At 45.8% G+C, this 21935-nt stretch overlaps 1 protein-coding gene across 3 annotated transcripts in view; it reads right to left on the bottom strand.

Moving 5' to 3' along the window:
• Window positions 1-1057: 1057 nt before the first annotated feature.
• The window catches only part of LOC8027970 (putative ferric-chelate reductase 1), an 84515-nt gene continuing 63637 nt past the window's right edge, over window positions 1058-21935 (bottom strand). For all 3 annotated transcript variants that reach the window (XM_029987602.4, XM_029987603.3, XM_042292534.1), the window contains exons 3-4: window positions 4872-5079; window positions 1058-1845 (exon numbers count right to left, since the gene is read on the bottom strand). In XM_029987602.4, the coding sequence (XP_029843462.1) occupies window positions 1752-1845; window positions 4872-5079 (302 nt within the window). In that variant the 3' untranslated portion in view covers window positions 1058-1751. The remainder of the gene's footprint in view (window positions 1846-4871; window positions 5080-21935) is intronic.

Below are 21935 nucleotides of genomic sequence, written 5' to 3'. Positions count from 1 at the left end.
CCGGTGGTTAGTTGGCTTTGTCGAGTGTGCTTCTCACCGCATACTGGTGTAATAGAGTGAAGCGACAATCGCGAACTAGGCGTCGCGATGTTGCGTGTCTTGCTTCGCTGCAGCGCACTCGCGTGCTAAGGGGAAAGGTACTCCTGAGCGAGACATGGTGCAAGCAGGTAGTCTTTTTTTTGTGTTTATTTTTTATGCTTTGTTTTTTTGTCTGAATTAAGAATTGTAGTTTTGTTACAACCCCCCAGAACTTGAAAGACACATAAATCTAGGCGCTCAAAATGATTGTATTTTAACATTTGTTCAGTGGGACTTTGTCCCTAAAGTAATCATTCACGGCAGTTAGCGCTGTCCTTCATCAGTCATCTTGTTACCGTGTCTGGTCCTCCCACCCGCAACTAAACAGCTAGTATTTGTTCTCCTAATATTTGCCATCTCTCCTCACATTTGCAGTGATATAAATGAAAAGTGTGCGGTTATGCTCCAAACGCTCTTTTTGCTTCTCCAAAATGAACTTTTGGCTGCTTAAATAGCTGCTCCAAAATGACCACGATTAATCACATTACTGTTCTTCATGGAGCATTGGAGCATGGTTGAAAGCACTAACCTACACCACAATAAATTTTCAGGAATCCAAAAGTAGTGCGCGCTAACCGGTGTATTTCATCATCACTCCACCATGCTGTGCTGTTAATTGGATTGAGCAGTTTTTCCAGGTTCACGTTTGTGCTGCTAAGATATAAGTAGAATTGTTTGCAATATAAGTGTTATGAAGAAGCTCTGTTGGGCAGTGGTGTACGAACTTGTTTTTGAGTAGGAAAGGCAAACCAGACTCCCTCCCCTCCCCCCAGGGCCGGGGGGCGGTACCCTTGGTATCCCTTGGGCGCCGCCGGCCAATAACCCTGCTCAGTGGCGGCTTTTTTTTTTTTTTTTTTTTTGGGGGGGGGGGGGGGGGGGGGCACAGCACATGCCTTGCCCCCAAGATGGTACGCCTATGCTGTTGGGTTCAAAGCACTCGCACACGCAACATATCAGTACACAACACAAGGGCACGGTATAAATAACAGTAGAAAAGACCTTTTATTCAAACTGACATGTTCTCGTCACACACAATTGTCTTGGAAACTGAACAGGGGAAGAAGAGAAAAAAAAAATCCTTGCTGGGAATAAAGAAAACGCGAAACGACACTTCGAGAACAAGAGCTGCAGGGGTATACTTCTCCGAGCAACTTCCTTTGTTATGCCAGACTACGGACAAAATTGGCCCGTTTTATCTGTAGCCTACAAACAAAAGTCGCGCCATTTTTGAAGAGCTGGAGATGTAAGGGTCACAACGACGCGCACAAATGGGGTCGGGTGGGGGGGGGGGGGGGGGGGGTAAAGAAATTGACAGGAATAATTAGTTGCGCGTGCCCACCGGCTTAGCGCGCGGCACTTCTTAATTTACAGCATTGTGGCTGGCAGAAGGAAAGCCTAATTCCCTCCCCTCATAACAACAAGAAACAAATACTGAGGAGATGAAACGTATGCTACAACAGACGCCCAATGTTTTCGTAGGCAGCTGCACCGGCGTGTGTGCACGCTTCCGTTGTGCGCGGGGCAGCGGGGGAGGGATAACCGTCAACGAGCTAACAACCTATCCTGGCGACCCTGCCGACCGACGACGTGCTTGGCCGTCGCCAAGGGCCTCGTCGAGAACCAGGGCCCCCTGAGAATGCCCGCCCACGGGGCAGCGTCCAAGGGCGGTCCACCTATTTCTTCTTGATGTACTGGAGCTGGGGTGTCGACGGCACCGCCGCCACCAGGCCCGTGTAGTACCTCGAGTAGGACTGGACCACGGTCGCCCTGCATTGGCAACATGATCTTCTGTCACGCTGCTTGGGATTCGAGAGGACGCAGATCAACCGCAGCGCCTACAAGACAAGGACCCTCTCTATCGCCATCACGCGGCACCGTGCATCTACCACTAATGATGACGTTAATTGGATAAACCTAGTAAATGAGCGGGAGCGACACGCCCTTCCGTTCTAACAAGCTGCTCCTCACGAAAAAGGAACGAGGTACACCTAAGCACGAATGCGACAGCATGCAAGCCGCTCGTCCGCGCCCTTTTTCGTCTGCTGCGTACTTTTCATCGCCGGTCAGCGCGTGTGCTACCCTGGGCACAGTGACCTTGGGCGCTCTCTGCCCAGGGGAGCAACGGACACGCAGCGCCATGGGGTGAGCGGTCGTGGAAACTGACGAGCGCAGTGGCCAATGGGAGCCCCGTCGACGCGCGCCAGCCAATGGAACTGAAGGAAACTATCTACCGTTTTCGCGCTTCAAACTGATGACGTCAGCTCGCTCCATAAAACAGTTAATGCTTTCGCATTAAAAGTCTAGCGAGGCATTTGACATTTATGCGCGATAAAAATAGCCCGACTGAGCGGTCTCCATGTAAGCTCGGATAGTTTGGAAACTAAATTCAAGTTCAGGGTTTCCCCCCAAAACAATTTAGAGTGTTTTGTTAGCCCCCAAAATAAACTGCATCCCGGAAAGCTCATTCTCCGCCCAAATGTAGCACCAGATAGTTCCAGAACTAAGCGTCACCTCATTAAAAGTTATTTTAATGGAAAAATAGGGGCCATTTTTGGTACCTGGCGCCATTCAGCTCAATGTATTCCCGAGCTCCGTTGGGCGCCTTTTTCCCATTGCGAATTTTAGAAAATCGTACGATTTTTGATGAGAGAACGGTTGGTTCTGAAACTGGCATTCGGCTCGCACCTCTGGCTCTACATTGGGGCGGAGAACGAGCGCTCGGCAATGCATAAATCAGTTTGCGACAAAAGCAAAAAAAAAAAAAAAAAATTGAAAAGGGATTGGGGGAGCTACACTAGTTTTAAATCCTTGCTAGTTGTAAGTTTAAAGATTGGTAATGTATTTCTTCAGTAGCATAAGGGCCTGTCCCCTGGGGTCCTATTCGGGCTTTGCACTCCCAGAGTAGGTTATTTTAATTTTTGTCGCTCGAATATATTGAGGTAGACCGGTTCCTACAGAAACAAGGAAAAGTTAGTGCCCGAGACTAGCTGCATGACCAGGAGATTGCATCGGGAAACCGAGTATCACACGGGTTTCAACTTGCGCAGCACCGTAGTCCACGCAGAAAAGCAGGTTTCGCAAACTCGAGGGGTGATCGGCGCCTCCTGCGTTAGCAAACCGCCCTCCAGACTCTTGAATTTTTTTCAACTCCTCACTCCGGATGCCGGAAGCCGTAATTACGTCACCGCCCGTACGGAGGGAGTGCTGACGTCACTACGGGTTCCGGCGCCCGTCTTTGTATTCCGGGTCTGTTTGAACCGCGCTTAAGAGTCACTGCCAAGGTGAGAACGGCAGGGAGGAGCTTCAGTCGCCCCGCCTCCAGCGCGAGCTTCCCACCTTCGACAACGCTTCGGCGTTTCGTGCACCTCGAGCGCAGCCAAAGCACGACGGAAGGCATGGAGCGCGTGTTGGAGGCCGAATGTTCGAGAGACACGCGCTTCCGTTCTGACTCTATTTGTGACTCAAATAACCATCTTTGCAGATTCCGCAATGCTACTCTTCTCGCCACATCTGAAGCATAGTTTCCGATCCGCCAATGAAGGTGGCCGACCTGCTTTTTTTACTTTATAACTTCGTAATTAAAAATGCTGCAATTGGCACCAGTGATTATAATTAGCACACTTTTGATTGTCATACTTGTTCGCGCGTTTGAAATTAGATAATAAGCAACAAATCATGTGCATTAGAACATCCTAATTCTAATATTATTACTATTAATGCAAATCGCGGTAATGCATGCCCCCCAGTTAACGCCACAATCACTCAAATACGCCATTTAACCATAATAGCCTTTCCAGAAAGGTTTCCTTTTTTTTCTCGTATGAAAAACGCTGACATCGTTATCAAGATAGACAAACAGCTCAAACACTGGATGCAATATTAAGTCCTATGCGTCACGCGTTGCCTTAAAAAAAAAAGAAAAAAAACTTTAGCATTTTAGTTGTTTGACTCGGATTCTGTCTTTAGGTGTTTAAAGACAGCGCTTCTTAACTTATATGTTTTGTGAACATACTATTAAAAATTGAATTTATTCTTTTATCCGGGTGCTGGGAATAATGTTAAAGCAATTTAACATCTAAATATTCAAAACCCTTTAAAAGGCCCGCGGTTCATTAATTTACATGACAATTATCTGAGCGATAAAAGGTAGCGAGAACGCACAAATATCAGCACTGAATTTTTCAACAAATACAATATTCTGTTACCTTTATGGTGCATGAAATTCCCTGTCTTTAAAGGGATACTACAACGAAATTTCGGCGCTCATTTTTTGGTCTATATGTGTTCAAAGGAGCAGCATCGTACCGACGAGCGGTGGTGTGATCACTACTGCGCGATGCACGTTGAAGACCTTCAGGCGCACTGCGCTGGATAAACTTATCTGAGAATGCATGGTCGGGCTCGAAGACCAGGACAAAAGGAGAGCTGGGCAGTATACTGTTCGCTAAATTGCAATTATTCGCGGGAAGAGGACCCACTTTACGTGAATAAACAGTTTAAAGTTAGCGTACAGTGGCGTCCAGTTCTCATGTTGTCTTCGTTTCTAAGCACTACCATTTATTATCAAATTCAGCAATAGCTCGCCCAACAATCGGCAGTGTTCAGTAAACTTCTCATCAACTGCGCGAACCTCTGTCGCAATCTCTCCAAGACAGAACGACTCCGCGATATGTGTAAAGCACATCTTGGTTCGCTTTGAATAATCTGCTACTCATTTCAGGTCTCAAGCACGCAGACCGAGGTGCACTTCAGAAGTTATCTCGCAGATGAAGCGCTGTATGTGCATGGCTCACATGAAGACGACGTCTCCCTCAGGCACGTTCTGCGGCGGCAGCCACAGCAAGGACACGTGGCTCTTGGGGTGCGCGTCGTTGTGGGTCACGGCGCTGCAGGAAACTGGGTGCGTGCCCTTCACTTTGAGGAAGGTCCCGATCCGCTTCTGCGTCACCGGGTCCATGGCCGCGATGAAGAAGCCCTTGAAGGCGGCACCGCCCAGCTCCACTGCACCAAACAAGTGAAAACAGCCATCAGCACTCGAACACACTCTTGCCTACGGTCGATTTTTTGGAGGGTGTCGAACTGAACGCGAACCGAAAACCGTTATTTTTGGTCGAACCGGAACAAAACCGTAACCGAAATCAAACCTTTGATATACGTAGCGCAAGTTCGTCGGCTTCTTGCACAGGGGTTGCGATAATGTCAAAACGTCGAGCTCTTATTGGCTGATCGAGAAAAATAGCGGGTAGACTTCAAGGCATCTATCATTGAGGTCTACCCGCTGTTCTTGCAATCAAAGCCAGTCAGGGCTCGGTGTCGTCCTGACGTCACCGCAACTCCTGCGCAAGAAGCAGACGACTTGAGAAACGGTTTAGTGTAATTATGGTGCCTGGAACGCGTCTCCGACTGGTGTGTTTACCGCGGCCAAAAAAGTGGTCCCTCGATTTCCGCCTGATGACGTCATAAAAGTGTCATGCTGTCGCCGGTCGCGACCCTGGCGGCGTCCCAACAGTTGTGGTAAAAATGGCAGACGCCTGTTCTGCTGCAGGTCGCTTTCCATTGTGACAGTTCACGGAAGCTACCTCAGCCGGAAGTTGGGACGCCTAAAGGGACGCCGTGACGACAGCGACACTCGCGTCCGCTCGTGCTTTTCGCCAGCATTTCTACGGTCAACCGCCAGGATCGCGACAGGCAACAGCATGACACTTGCGTCATTTGTTGACACATTGGGACCACTTTTGATGTATGGGCGGGATAGGGCGCTAAACACACCAGTCGAAGACGCAATCGAGGCACCATAGTGTAATAAAATGTGAGCCGGGCCTTCTTGCAGGTGCGCTGCGAAGTCAATTAGATATTCGCACCCGTGGCGTCAGCGTCGCAGTTTTGACTAAACAAACGGCAACGACGTGGGGACGGCTCGATAGTAAAAGAACAAATAAATAGATTTCACGTCTGTATGCAGCACTACCTGGCGTCGGCGAGTCGGCGCGGATCGCTTCATTTTAGGATGGATCATAAAGGAAGCTACGAGCCACCGGAGCCATAGCTCGGAAAGCGTCACGTGTCCTTCCGGTTGAACGGAGCGACACCGGAAGCGCGAAGTCACGTGACAAGCTAAGAGCTATGGATTGGCTCGGGTACCTCATAACGTCCATCGCGGTACATCGTGCATGGTGAAACCGAGCATATATGACTATGTCAATAGAGTAAAGAGCTATTTGTGTGTGTATGTGTGTGTGCGCGGGTTCGCTCGCCCGCGTGTGTGTGTATGTTTCTTTTGATGCTAAGTAAAAATCCTCAAGGAAAGAAAAAGCCAACATAAAGATAAAAATCAAAGTATATAGCAAATCGCTACAACAAAAACGTTTATATCATCATTTTGCCGCACGTCTAGCCTGTTCAGCTATACGCCTACGTTGACGTTGCAGATACTTTAACGCGTGGCATGTGCATACTTGAAATGATAAACCTGGTGATCTAGAACCTTCTAACCCACCCCTCCTCGCCTACCCCTGGTCACACGACCACCCCGTTAACCGATCAGCGTCGAGTACTTCACCTATCGTCCCTCCTGTCAACGAATCAGTGTCGAGCCTCGGGAGCCCCACTTTTATCCAGGTTTCACTCTTGGACTTCACGAAATGTAGAGCACCTAGCCAAAGAGCGTTTCACGTTAAAAACAAAAAGTCAACGGCTGTACCGGCGTGTTTGTTCCGCGGTGGCAAAATCTGGAGGTGACAAGAAATGCCGCAGCGACGACCGCAACACTGCGGCGCCGGTCGCCGTGATGCCCATCGGCTAGAGCAGCACAAAACCCTGGACGCTGCTTGAAGACATTTGTGTGTGTGCGTGTGTGTGTGTGTGCTATTTAATGCGGGAGCATTAACTGTCTCATGGAGCGAACCGGCGCCATCAGCTTTCAAGCCGCGCCAAACGGTACCTTCCCCTGTCCCAGTGGAGCGAAGCCTGTCGTCTGTAGCAGAAATCTGATGGATATGCTCCTATTGGCTGGCGCGCGTCATAGTTTCAAGGAACGAGGCTCCCATTGGCTCTCACGCGGCGTAGTTCCAAGGAGCGCCACCAGGGAAGCTATCTCCATGGTGGCGCAGCGCACGCAGCGGCCCGGCCACGGGTAAGAGGTGCGGGCCTGGCCGCAGAATGCCCTCACGGGCAAACTCCGGACAGGCTGCACGGCCGAGCTCAGCGCGGCGCGGCCACTTCACGAGAGTGCGCGCTAGGCCGTTGTCCTTTACCTCGTCAGTAACGAAACGTGACCGTCCCCGCCAGTATGCAGCAGACGAACTAAGGAAGCGGAAGAACGACGTTTTTAATAGAAATGAATGCCGAAATAGAGTACGGCAGGATAACCAAATTAAAAAAAAAAAAAAATCGAAGATGGTGTTTTTTTTTTATTCGCATCAGAATTTTTAGTTCTTTGATTTTTTTCCCCATGTTTGCCTAAATATATCCCGACTATCGTCTCACTTAGATACCTTATTTATTACAACTACTATTGCTACAACTCCTAACTCAAGCGCAAGAGTTCGAAATCGTGGCTCCCCTAAACCGTTTCGCACAACTACTGTTTCGCTGCACGGGCGCTCGTACTTGGCAGGCCAGTTCAAAGCACACAGCTCGCCCTTGTACCTTCTGCTACCTTCGGGCCTATACTCCGCGACAAAGGGGCGTGCGTAATGCCCACAATTCGTGCGTGAAATGCAAAATCAACACTGCCCTCGGGTGACATCAAAAATAGCCTAGGACAAGGGTTTCATCTAAAAGAGTCACTCAAAACTGTTGATTGAGTCACTTCAGCTTCACCGTGTGCGTACTACAGCGCTGCGTGCAAGCGACGGCCGCGACGGCGCTATCGTAGCAGCCGTTTCCCCGCAGTGCACTTCTGCCATGGGGTGAACCGAACTCAACGGAGCTAGCCTTACTGCTCGCAAACACTCACTTGAGATTAAGCAATACAAAATAAATAAATAAATAAAAAGAAGAGCTTGTCGGTGAAAAAGCGTTGCTGCTTAAAGATTCCCGGATTACCGCGTAGTGGATTTTTTAGTGACACCGCACACAATTCGTTTTTGTTGGAATTATTGCGGGGAAGTTCCTCTGATGCAGAGAGGAAATTCGTCATATAGGGAGTATTCACTGGCGGTCATAGCTGAGCTCGCTGCTGCTTTCTTACCACTGGGGAAGAGAGAGAGAGGGGAAAGATGCTTTTGTACGAATTTTGAGTAACAAGTTAATCTTCTCTAATCTTCTAGAAGGAGAATAGCGTTGTTTGGGGAAACCTGGGACCTACAAAAGAGAGTCCTGGTGATAAGAGCATTTCTCGTTCCCCTCTTCTCTTGCGGTTGCCGGAGAGCTGATGGAAACTTTTCCTGGGCACGCGCTGTGAACAGTTACCTCAAATATGGCGTCCAGTGAATGCCCCCTATACTCGGGCGACAAACATCGAATTTTGTCAGAAGACGAAATAAAAGCAAATTTTTTTCGACCCGACCATTCGTCACCCTTCACACGTATGCACAACCATATTGTGCATACGTGTGAAGTAAGTAAGAAGTGTGAAGGTTTCCAGTTGGTGGCGCTCAAGCGTGAAAGCAGATTTAGAAAACATGGTGTTTTTTTAGCAGCGTGTGTTGTAATTGCTATCGTACTGGAACAAAAAAAAAAAAAAAAACTAGAACAAGGGCACATCTGTAAATCTCGGGGAGAAAAATCTGAAACATTCGAAAACTTATGAATTCCTCTACTCCGTTCGAAAATTCTCACGTGTCTTGTAATGTTAGCATAAGTAAATATTTACCGACTTGGCAGTTAAATATTTCTTCGTAAAAACTTCTTTTATTTTTTTATTTGCAAAACTATATCGGCTTGTTTCGGTCATGTCTGACAAACTTATTACCTAAATTTGACGGGCGAGACTTTGCCTGCCAAACTTAGTGGAGGGTGGTGACGAGATTGGTTTCGGTGGCTTTTATTTTATTTCAGTATTTTCCCCATAGGCACATAGGCACGTTAGAAGACAATCCAGTCTTTTAATGTATTTAATAACGTCATTCATTACTGCTAAAAAAAAGTAATTTCTCAAAAATTAGTTTTTCTTTCAAAATCTTCTTTTTCGTTTCCTCTGATTGGTCGACGCTCCATTTGACTTTGGCGTGTCACCGCGCTAATTGCCACCATGCCAAAACTTTCTATTGATGTTTTTTTTGTTTTTTTTTCAGTTTATCTATTTGCATTTTTTCCCGCGTAGACTAGCGAAGACTATTCGCCTAAGTTCATATCTTTGTTTGTTTTCTGATTCTTCTTTTTCTTTTTCTTTCCCCCTCTTTCTCTCTCTCTCTCTCTCTCGTATTTTTTGTTTTTATATTGCTCTCTATTATAGCTCTAGTTGCCCCTGAAGGATAATAAATCGAAGGGTGGGATTAATATTATCTCTTATCTAATCGTTCGTCAGAAGGCTTTGCCGAAACTCACAACTTCCGTATGCTTTGATTTAACGCTTTGTCTTAAATAAGCACAAATACCAACTTTGTTTTTGGTTTACGACGTATAACACTTATCAATATCTTGATCACGATGTTTCACATTTAGAAATCGCGATATATATCACTGATATACACTGGAAAGGGGGTTCAGAGTTTCAGTCAAGTTTACACTCTTGCGTGAGTGAAAAAAGGCTCGTAGATTTCACGGGTTTCTTGGTAGCCAAGTTAATTACTTATAAATGAATTGCTTTACAGCTTACAAGCATAGTGGATGAAAGTAGTGTATGTGATAGTGGCTCTAGTAAAACTAGTAAAAAAAGAAAAAAGACTGCTTTTTTGTTCTACTGTCCTTTTCTCTTCCACCGACGTTTTGTACGTTGTTTAATATTAGTGATAGTGGCTCCGCTAATATTTGTAATGCGTTTTCGAGCATATGGAAGGTAACGGTAACAATCATGTGACGGTTAATAAAAAACGGTAAGGAATATAAAAGCTATACTTCTTTCCCGCATATTCTCTTTTTGATTTCATGCTGATTATGTAAGTCTCAATGAACGTGGCAAGAATAGGGTCTATAATAATAACAACACTCTTCATAAGCAAAAAGTTCGGTTACTTTTTGTTTTTTACAGATACCGAGGCTATACGTATCTAAATTGTAAGGACATTTTTTTATTATTAGAATAGATAACGGAGATAAATTGCAGCGTTACACGAGTCAATCATTCTTTTTGTAGGTCTGTGCATACGCATAGTGCCTTTATACTAAGACAGCAATATAAAGCGGTAAAGGGGATACAAGTTTTGTCTTCATTTCAGACGCCCTATTTAATGAAAATGGCGAACCTCTACCAAAACGGACTGAACGCTATTGTTCGCACGTCAGTGTATTAGATAAACTGAAAAGGAGCGGCCCGTTATTTGTTACAGTTGGACCTCAAACCCCTTTGATCAATTACTCTGATAATTCATGCCTTCGGGCTTATTGGACATTTTGCATTCCTCGAAATAAGAAGTTGATGGCTTGAAAATACAATTAACGAGATTTAAACAACTAAAACCGCGTAAAGAATTGAGAAGACAGACCTGAAGAACAGATGCATGTGTCGTAATTTTTGCTTTGCATTTGAGATCACGCTTATGTTGTTTTTCGCCACCGTCTTAATGACTGTCTTCAATGTACATCAAGCAGTACGCCTACTCTAGTGTATACAATACGATTTCCGTGGGGCAGTACTGCCTATGTAGTGGTGATAGTGATAGTTTATTGTTTGGAGAAAAGAAAGAATTACACGAGCATAATCTATCTCCAATGAGGAATATTCTTCTTCATCCTGTCCGGGGAAAAGAGGAGTATGGTTATAAGTAGGATTCCGTGTTTTCGAATAAATCCGAAAAAGAATCGAAAAACACTCGCCGGTGAATTTTCCGTAAATTCGAAATTATCCGAAAAAACTTCAAAATTCAGTCACAACAACAAAATAAAAAAGAAAAGAAAAAGGAGATGATGTTTTACAAATAAACATTGCAGAAAAAAAAATACAGGGTCAGTATAGTCTCGAGGAATTGTTATTTCAGTTTCCTTTGAAATCTCGAACTACAAACAAAAGAGGTTTGCCTTTTAGCTCGTCATGGTTCCTTCAGGAGAGCGGGTCACGGTACCCGGATTTTATTTATTTTCTCTTTTAAATATGAAAAATCGGGGACACAGTGAAATTAACTCCAAATTTCAGAGAATTGGGAATCTAACGAAAATAAGCTCCGATAAACCCCGATTGTTCAGCGAAAAATAAACTCCGAAAAACACCCTCCGAATTTCACGAAAAATGAACTCCGCTAACACGGAATCCTAGTTATAAGAGAGAGGAAGGGGAGTGTCAAAACATATGTGCACACGTTGGTTTTTACATGCAAAGATAAGCAAACGAACAAAATACTATCGAACAAATATCTCTAATGAAAACAAACAAGGAAGTGCCGAACAAAGTCCTGCCTAACGGTTTCGCAAATATACGTTTTCTAGCGCCGCAACGTGGTGTAGCTAAGCCGACCACCTAATGTGTACATAGTCTCGAGCTGCGGGAAAAGTAAATGGTAAAAGAAAAAAAAAAAAGAAAAAAGAAAGAAATCACAGGCTAGAAAAGAACGCGCACCGTTCTTGAGCGAGGAATAACCCATATCTGTTTTCGTTTTATATTTGTGGCTAGATCGTTTTTGGTTTCAACGTACCAACTATACAGAAAAGAGCGAGATATCAATATCACGAAACAAGGCGCGGCTCGTTCTACTTCCTGTCGTCTGCTCGCCCTCGCAGACAGCAGGAGTGACAAGCCGAGCAAGACAAGCGAGAAACACGACGCCGGCCTCATGGAAAAAAGAAAGCCGATCAAGATAGAGCCCCGCCCTAGGGTGCGATGATTTTATGCGTTCTAACTGCAATGCAGGGCTCAGCGATTAGGCTAATCGAAGAGATACCAACCGAACCCAGTATGCCAGAGATGTAATAGCTGCTCTTAAAAAAGTCATTAGGTTAAACAAGACTTGCTGTAGCTAGTTGGTGCGTGATGCTCAAGGAACTTGTACGCGCTAACACTTCAAAGTCGCGCTTTTCGTTGTACCCTCCATTCATCGTGTTCGTGTCTGTTTGCGCCTACAAGTTCTCTGAGTAATTAATTTACAGCTGGAGCTAGTTGGTGCGTGATGCTCAAGGAACTTGTACGCGCTAACACTTCAAAGTCGCGCTTTTCGTTGTACCCTTCATTCATCGTGTTCGTGTCTGTTTGCGCCTACAAGTTCTCTGAGTAATTAATTTACAGCTGGAGTTCTTGAGCTGGAGTACAATTAACTTATAAATATAGTTACGTTCTCTTAAATGTGTCTAGTTACGCACAGTACCTGAGCTTTCTTGCAGTTACTCCCAATAAGTAACAAAATTAGGTTTGTTCTTTTTTTTTATTTCAAATATGCCACAACCTTGAGGTGTGCGAATATCACTGACGAACGGTTCTCTTTTTAACGCAGAATACATATTGACGCACTTATGTTTTGATTCGCATTGCAGAGTGATAAACACAGTACTGATGATGATGTGTGTTTGATGTTAACATAATAAAGTAACTCTCACAATGAAACTAAGATACATGTACAGTAACAGAAAGTTCATTGTAACTAGTGCTTTATTTAGGTATTGTAATTATAGCTAATTAGTAACTTATATGATTTTTATTCGTCACTGTACATCTCTGCTGAAATAAAACAGAAAACAAACAAAACGTGAACAAGACACCAACGCTTTCTTCGTATCATATTGCTCGTTTGTCTCAGTTTTAAGGATGTGGCATAGCTCAGTTTTCAATAAAAAAAAGTGGCATAATTCAGTTGGCTGAAGTGTCACTCAGCCATTTTGAACAAGGTGCCGACGACACGGGTACAAACGCTGTCCGTTGACCCAGCCGTTAGTGGTAAGGGTGTCCGGGATTTGCAACGTGGAGCAAAGATGAGCTGCGTCGGCTTCGTGGAAGCGAAGTTGACGAAGCACGTCCACTTCATCTATCGACAAAAATCTCCTCCTTTTTGGGGTAGCCAAGGCAAATAAAAGACATTTTTTGTAAGTTTTTCTCGCCAAATGAAGTCAATTCGAACTTATTCTCAAAAAGTTCTAGCGCCATGATTGCCGCGAAGATCGCCTGCTCCTTTGCCAGAAGAAACTGTTCAGTCACGGTGGGGACGCCGCCACCACATTTAGCGCTTCCATTCTAGCAAAACGAGACAAAATACGGTAAGTTCCACAAATTTGGCTTCAGGCTATTTCTGAAACGGGAAATGTTTTTCCTTCAGTCCTGTGAAATTACCACACTCCTGCCTCCCCCCAAAACATGCTATCATTTTACCCACTTTACGAAGCCATTGCGCATATCCGTTGCCACGGGGCGTGACCTGCACCGATCGTCTGCAAACGCGGTTCTCTAAAAACCGTTTCATTGAAAACGATCGGTCCGAGCTGTCGATCCGAGTACCGATCGTTTGGTCCATCCGACCGTGTTTTATTCCGGTTCACTAAAAGCTCTCTATTGAGTGCACACGTGACCTAACTCCGTCGACAAGACGAGTGACAGTGGATGATGTGGCAAATCCTCATTTTCCTCTCATTTTCAAATCAGCCGAAGCTCTTTTTATGTCAAAATCTACGGACTTTGGTTTTTTTAAAAGTGTGTGCAAGATGGGTGTTGAAACATCTGTGCGGATAATTTGTTTAATCACTCTCGTATATGCATCCTCTGAACGCAGCCATTTTGTTGCTGGTATGAGTTTTGAGTACATCGTCCGAGCTTTAGACCACTTGAGGTCACGAACCATGGCCGTGGTTGCCGGATTGGTGCCCCAGCAGCGATACGCTACGAGGTAAGGGGACCAATCAAACAGCGTCAAAAGCGCAAGTTATTATGTCTTTTCTGTTTATGATTGGTTCATCGATGATAGAACACGTACCGAAACACTGTGTGTGTGTGTGTAGGCGATGTTGTCGGGGGGAAAAGAAAATAGGGGCAATCATGGGTCTAGACTCCTAAGCCCGTCTGTCACGAACACCATGATAGTGCGCTTCTGATGCTGTCTGATTAGTCCCATGAGCTTGTAGCGTCGGCTGCGTCGGGATTTAAGGTGAAACGAAGTATAGTCTACTGCTTTAAATCGCGGTTGCTTGGAAACTTGAATTGCCTTATATGCCAGGCTCGCGTATTGCGGATTGGTTGTGTCACTGTTTCGTGGCGAGATTAATCGATTGGTTACTAAAAACAAATGCGCAGCGGGAGCGCAATATTTAGTCGGTCATACATTAAGGGTGAGATATGCGAGAAGGGCCTTGGGGGCGAACAAGCTATCGGCACTGAGTGTAGACACAACTATATCAGCTTTTTTGGCTAACCGAACAATCTTCAACAGTACTGTTCGCTCATAAAAATCTCATTCGCCCCGTTGTGAGTGGTGTTTGTAGTTCCTGCCTGACTATGAAGAGGCCACAACACCGCGATTGTTTTTCGGGAGTTTACGCAAGCAATTCGTTTTGTACACAATTCACATCGAGGCTTGAAAAAAAAATGTTCGTAGGAGAGGTAAATTGAGAGACACAACGGTGAGACAGACTAGGTTATAGTGCGTGGGCTCCGCCTCCTCTCGTTCATTGCAACAGTAGACCCTGGCAAGGTTCAATTAAGTCGACTTAGAAATACGCTCAGCGCGTCTCTCTTAATTGAATGACCTCGTACGCCGTTCCCACGCATTGGACATGCATGAGCCGAAACCACAATCGCCTTTCGACTTGGCAACCCTTTTCGCTGGTGAGTTCCCTGTGCCCATGACTCATTCCCACGATTTTTGAGCACGATCCGACCTGATTGCGAAGTTAATTAGGAGTATACTGTAAAGCGGGTGAAGAGCGGGCTTGGTCCGGCGGGGGCCATAGTTCACCGCGGCGATGAAACGGCGCAATTAATACAAATGAACGAGGCGGCGGAGGCATGGGGTTCATGCGTGATCTTCCCCGCCCCCTCACACTCTCTTTCCGCGCTTCTGTTATTTCCGTGTTTACGTCCCGCTCTTTTCCTCGTGATACACGCTAGCCACGATGATCATAATGAGTATGATGATGATGATCTTGCGGGTTTTCCCTTTGTTGCACGCAAGCTCCAGAGGAGGCGACGCAACCCAGCGGAAAAGGCGCGAAGGAGAGGAGAGGGGATCTACCGCCTATCCAAGTGCGCAGCGGAGACTGCACTCTAAAAAAAAGATCCCGTGCGTCTACTTTCCCGCACAACACTTGCAGAGCCAATCACCGTAACTTACGGAGGCAGCTCAGCGAATGACGATGCCGAAACATCTGTTTAGACCTAAAAACGCAGACTGAGTTGTAACATTAAGCAATGCAAGCGTGACGTTTTGCATTGCTTAAGTCACAACTCAGACTGCGTTTTTTGGTCTAAACATATGTTTCGGCATCGTCATTCGCTGAGCTGCCTCCGTAAGTTGAGGTGATTGGCTCTGCGAGTGCTGTGCGGGAAAGTAGACGCACGGGCTTTTTTTTAGAGTGTGGTGCAGCCTGGCGGCCGAACTGTGAAACGAAGAAAAAGCACGCCGTTGGAGTGCCGAATGCTCCGTTTCACTGCGGTGCCATTAGGCCTTCTGAAGAGCTTGCTACTTTGTTTTCGACATAAACGACGTTAATCAGCATGTCCATGGGACATGTAAACGTATAAACACAGATTGAAATTCTATCAACGTTTCTATCACATATCTATGAACAATGGGGCAGTTTTTGAGGAAACAAATGAATAAATCCTGAACATTATTTTATGTTTGTCACAATGCATCCATGGATACACGCACTCGCCACTTGCCTCGTGCACATACGCATATGTCAGAAATACACTCGCCACGGATCGCTCCTAACAATAGTAATTCAGTAGTTGTTGACTATTCCCACGGCCATATATACCCTAAACTAAGAAGGCAATGATTTGAGCGGACCATCCCATAAGATAAAAACACTACAAATGTGTTGCTTTTTTTCTTGCCAGTAATTTATACTAAATGTCGTTTCTAAGGGTTGGTGAACTCTATCTCCAACTATAGAGCATCGCAAGATGCGATAATTATTTGATATAGTCCAAAAAAGTAGCCTCCGCAAGGAGGCATTGAGCAAGTAACTTACAAATTTCCATGGTACTACGAAAAAAAAAAAAAAACTGGCAAAGTAAATTATTCACGAATTTAAAAAAAAAAAAAAAAAACTGTCAATGAAACGTTACAGTGTCGACGAAACCCTACGTCGATGAAGCGTCATTCGACCAACTACTGGCCACCGCTCCAGTTTTTGGAGGAATAAAGACCCCATTCCTTAAAGAAGGGGTGCGTTTGAGAAACATGTTTTTTTTTTTAGAATTTGTTCAGTGCGTTTGTTGTTGGACACCAATAATCTTTATCCCCACCAGTACGTGCGCTGCCAACGCTACGGTATACGAGGGTGCCAATCTGCCTGCTCCAAAAGTGCACCGTCACTGAGCCTGTCGTCTTTGTGCGTCTGCTATCACTGGCCAAACCAATCACGCAAAAAAAGAAAAAGAGCGCAGGATCACGCTACATTTACTCTTTGCGATTGATTTAACCGGTGACGACCAAACGGTTTGATACCCATTTCACTAAATATGAGGTTATCTTACTTTCAGTTTTAATCAATGGTCAGAGTTAAAGTCCTCCCGGTGGTGTGGGGGAGGCAGGTTCCGCTTCGATGGTCTGGAGCGTGGTGGCACGAACGTCGCTGAGTGACGGGTCGACTCACTGCTTGAATAGAACTATGTGCATTTATTTACACTCTAGTTACAAGTCCCAACTTGGGAAACCATCCTGCCTCGTCTAAAGTCTCGACCCCCGTCCCCAATTTCTCTCCATCAAATCCAAAGTCCGAATCCCTCAAAATCCTCTCCGCGCTCCTTTTGTAGGCCCGTAGGGGCCTCCTTTCCCCTCAGGAACTGACCAATCTCTTCAAATTCCGCCACTCACACGTGGTACACTGTTCTCCAATGGTCGGCCAGCTGTCATTTTAGCGTCCCAACCGCCAAACCCAAACTTCATGTAGAGTAGTTATCTGCAATTTTCCCAGCCTGACTGGCGCCAACCGCTAAATTATTGCATCGGGCAAAAAGGACAATTTTACACTAAGCGGCAAAACCCTCTGCATACACGCACATTCGGTTATAAGTAGGGTTCCGCGTTTTCGGTTTTTATTTTTTCAAAATTCGGCGTACTTTTTTCGGTGTTTATTTTAAAATTTGATTTTCGGTTTTTTTCGGTGTATATTCATTCTCAAAACCTTTTACCGGTTTTTTTCGGTGAACATGAAAGAAACACCATCGGACACGGGATCAGATGATCACTCAAAGAATAACGGCAGATATATATGCGTGGTCTTCGCTACAACTTCCGCAAGGACACACCTCAAAATCGCGGAATTCGCGGGCATAATCTTCAGCACGCTTCTTTTTCCATCCCATTCTGACGGCGTGACCGTCTGAGGTGATGACCGTACAGAAACCAGTGAAATGGCAAAACAAAATCTATTGTATTTATGTTTTTAACCACAGGGAAGTTTGAGAGAGAGAGTGACAAGAAGGTATCAATGGCTTTTCTCGATGTCTTCTGAAGTGCACGACACCCGAACTTTTTTTAAGAACAGGGACTTGACAAACTAAGCCCGACCACAGAAAGGACACAGATGTCCGGCGAAATCCAATCTAAGACCTCTTCTGTTGCATGTTGAACCTTGGAAGAGGGCAACTACGAAGACGTCGCACAATGTTGAACCTTGCAAAGCCCTCTCTCTCCTCCCCTCTCCCCCACCCACCTCGACGCGGCCCTAAGAAACTAACCCTTTTTGGTTATAACCGAATTTTAGAAAACGGATTAGACATACTTTTATCGGTTTAAACCTAAAACGTTGAACCCACAAACTGACCTTTTTCGGTTAAAACCGAATTTCCAAAAATTAATTCGGCGTACTTTTATCGGTTTTTATCGGTTTAAACCGAAAACTCCGAACCCTAGTTATAAGCCACAAGCATCTTCCAGCGCGGGCTCTTTCGGTCCCGGTCCGAGCAGACTTCCGAAACCCGAGACGCTTCTTAACGACCGCGGGAGGGACCGCTCCCGCACCGCGGCCGCTCTGGCCCCGCCGACCCAAACGTAGAAAGCTAAAAAAACTCAATGCCGACGCAACTCTGGAAAGATAAACTTTCCTAACCAAAAGAAAACACCTTAATTAATAAGCATGACTCCTAAATACTTAACTGTCAGTTTTGGAATATTCTGGGGTGGGGTACGACAATGACATCGAATTACAACAAACTAATTATCATTCAGAAAAAAAAAATCGTATGTGCGAAAATTATGGAGGCGATATAAAAGATTTGAGCACCTGCACCAGTCTTTAATAAATATAATAAGTTAAAGGCGAACCAAACCTATATCACTTCAAATTATATCGATGGACACACCGAAACAAGCTTTACTCGATACAGAGACAATTTACTAGTTCATGCGGATTACAAGACCCGAAACGCAGAATTTCAAACATTTGAGCGAATAACGGCGAGCAAACATTAAATTATCAGATTACTAAATTATGAAATTACCCAGGTATCGGCATTGATTACAGCGCCCCGTTTTCTATGTTAAAACAAGACTGCAGACGATCCCTGGTTTGCGGTGACGTGGCATTTTCGTTTTCTTAAAACAATATCATTATTAATATAACTTGACGATCTACACATTTTTCTTCTTTATCGTAATATAATCTGGGTAGCCTCGGCTTCAATATTTTTATGTATGTACGAACGAACTGATCTTTATTTCAGTGTTCTCTTTGTGTATCTGCACTGCAGTGATACCAGGTTTAAAAGTGGGTTGTTTATGTACATATATACTTTTTTATGAATATTGCATTACGATTGTGCTTCCATGTTTTGACAGCGTGTATATATTCTGAATTAGTGTCGCTGCTGCCACGTGACGAGCCGACTGTTGCATTGTTTTCTGATATCTGTATAGTGTATGTATTTTAGAGCTGTCGAACCGAATTCAGGGGACAGAGGCGCTGTCAGGCACCGTGCCTTTTTCTCTTCCCCCTTAGCGGATTACATCACCAACACAAATAAAGAAGGAAGAAAAAAAAATAAAAACGTACAAGGACGACGTGCTTTGCGACAACGCACTTCTGGCGCTGTCTGCTCCATAAGGTCGAAGCATCGGCAATACCGGTAATACCAGATTATATAGAGGGGAGACCTCAGCATGTCCGTCGCGAGTCGAACTTCGGTTGTTAGAATGAAGTAGGGAGCCTTCATGTGCGCTTTGAAGGGCTTCATGTGCGCTTCATGCCTTCATGTGCGCTTCATGGGCGAACATGAAGGCACCCTAGAATGAAGTTCTCTCTTTCTCTCTCTCTCAGCATATCGTCATCGTTAGCGGATCCTCAACCCGTGCCAACCGGCAAACATGCCGAAGCTCGGAGCTGGGTGGAGACCCACTGGTGATGATGTTTGTGAGTCAAAGGCACAGGCGCCTTGTCTTCTAGTTGTTATTGCCTACGGCAACCCGACGCTCCCTGGAAACTCCGTTCATCGGTACACCGTTCTCCGTACAATCCCTGCTCCCGACCCGTGGTTCGCTCATGCCGGCTCGCAGCTTTCGCCTCGGTTCCGGGTCAGGGCGAAGCGGGGGTATGGCACGACAGGCATTGGCCGCGGTGCTGCACGCATGAGCGAGTTATAAATCACTTCCTGGGTGCCCCGCTTCTGCGCGAGAACAAACGAGAGTGTCTCGGTCTTGCCGTGCCCCTCTCGAGCCGACCGGAGGAGGGCGACGGGAGGGCTGCCTGTCAGCGGACGTATCCGTGTTACGAGGGACGGCACGATCCAAGCGCTGGCGGTCCGGAGGAGAGGTTGCGAAAGTGACGGGTTCGCCGGACCGCGGGACGTGTGTTTTTCTCTCGGACGTTACTTTATGTTTGTCCACTCCTGGCCGACGGCGAATGATATCGGGTGAAGAACGAGTATATACTTAATACTTATACGACTGGTTGGCAGGTTCGAGAGAACGTGAGAAGGATGTGCTCGATTTCATGCCCCATTGCTCTTTCTCCGGAGGACAAACGCTTCTGAGGAATCGCGCTGTAGCCCATCACTAACTTTCGTGAGTTTCGTTTCTGTCGTTTTACTTTGCCTCTCCGACCGGTGCTACGTTCACAGGACGGGGTAAGCTACGCGCTTGCAGGGCCAATCAACCGGCTGCTTTTCATCGCCTGGCCTCGCTCTCTGCGCGTGACGCTGAGAGAGCATGGCACGGGATGGAAGGTTGACGACTGACAACCCTAGCGCGTACAATTATATGAATGTGGCCAATAAACATATGGGAACATGGAAGATCATAGAAGAACTTTTAGGCGACCTATATAATTTATATACATACTGGTGTGTCTTACAAATCGCATAAGAAGTGCTTCTATTTTTACTATAGGGTGGTCCTACGAGCACGAAGCTTCTACCAATCTGTCTGCCTGCAGAGTTGAACAGGGTGAGGAATATATGAGAAATTACTACGTTTCGAAACATTGCGGGTTATTTTTCTCTTGGCACTAAAGACGCTTTGCAGCGGCTTTGCATGGACGCCGCCATAACTGACCTTCAGTTTTTGCTTCCTCTTATTTCGTCTATTTCACTTCATCTTTAGTATAGCAGGCCAGGTTAATGCCACATTAGATTCAACTGTGTCCTTTTCAAAAGCATCGGCCTTTGTAGAGGATCGCCAACTACCGTTTCGGTTGCTCGGCATCTCGGTAAGACAAGAGAAGGTCAGCTATGGCGGCTGTAATTTGGCGCGTGTGTAAAGCGCAGGGGCGGATCCAGACCTCCATTTTAGGGGGGGCGGTTCCTCGGTGTAAAACGGGGGGGGGGGGGGGGGGAGGAGTGTTTATATTTTTTTGTGGAATTATCGTTTTTGCTAAACACGGATAACATAATATAGATCTTGAGAGCTTTTGTATCGGTTTACCTGTCGGGGATGAACTCTTTGAATTAAAAACTTTCGGGTGACCACGCTAGAGGTAAGTATCTCGAAAATTTTGGTGACACTATCCTTTCTGAAACATGGGTTTCAGACCGACACTACGTGAGCAGTCGATTTAGGGCAGCTTAAAGACATTGCCTTGGCAGACATTCTGATTGGAGCTAGTGCTCAACTGCTGCGGCAACGGGAAGAGTGGCTTAAATCAGCGGAGCGAGTACGTTGCAAACAAGCGACAAAAATGGCCCGGCGGCTTCGACGCTGCTCGCGGCGTCAAAACACTGTTGACGCAGCGAGCGAAACGAACGCTGCCATGCAAGTTCGTCGGTTGTTCGCCGTATATTTGGAATGTCCAGAGCGCAGCACATGCGGCATTGCCAACCCAAACTCGTGTTTTCACGTGTTCTGGATGCAACTTGAGAGAACGAAAGCGAATAATTGTTGAATATTTTTGAAAGCATGTTGCAGTTCGGCAACTATAACTTTTGAACTTAGACAAGACCTTAAACCAGCAATGGATCCTTCCAAATTATATTCAATTGCACTTCGTCTGGATATTTTCTGTATCAAAGGAACACTTACTTGTTTCTGGGTAGTTAGCTCATTCGTCAATGTCGAGAGGACAGGTGCAGAGATATGATAGGGCAGAGCGGTTGTAAGGTCGGCGAATCTCAACTGGGCTAAAGGCCGATCACGACTGCAGCATGGATGTTTGGGAGTCGGTGTTCACTCAAACGGGCACAGGCA

Source organism: Ixodes scapularis, unplaced genomic scaffold (assembly GCF_016920785.2).
Source record: "Ixodes scapularis isolate PalLabHiFi unplaced genomic scaffold, ASM1692078v2 PGA_scaffold3__209_contigs__length_174095766, whole genome shotgun sequence".
NCBI lineage: Eukaryota > Metazoa > Arthropoda > Arachnida > Ixodida > Ixodidae > Ixodes > Ixodes scapularis.
Note: the sequence above shows the minus strand (reverse complement) of the source record. Positions and strands in the feature narration are given on the sequence as shown.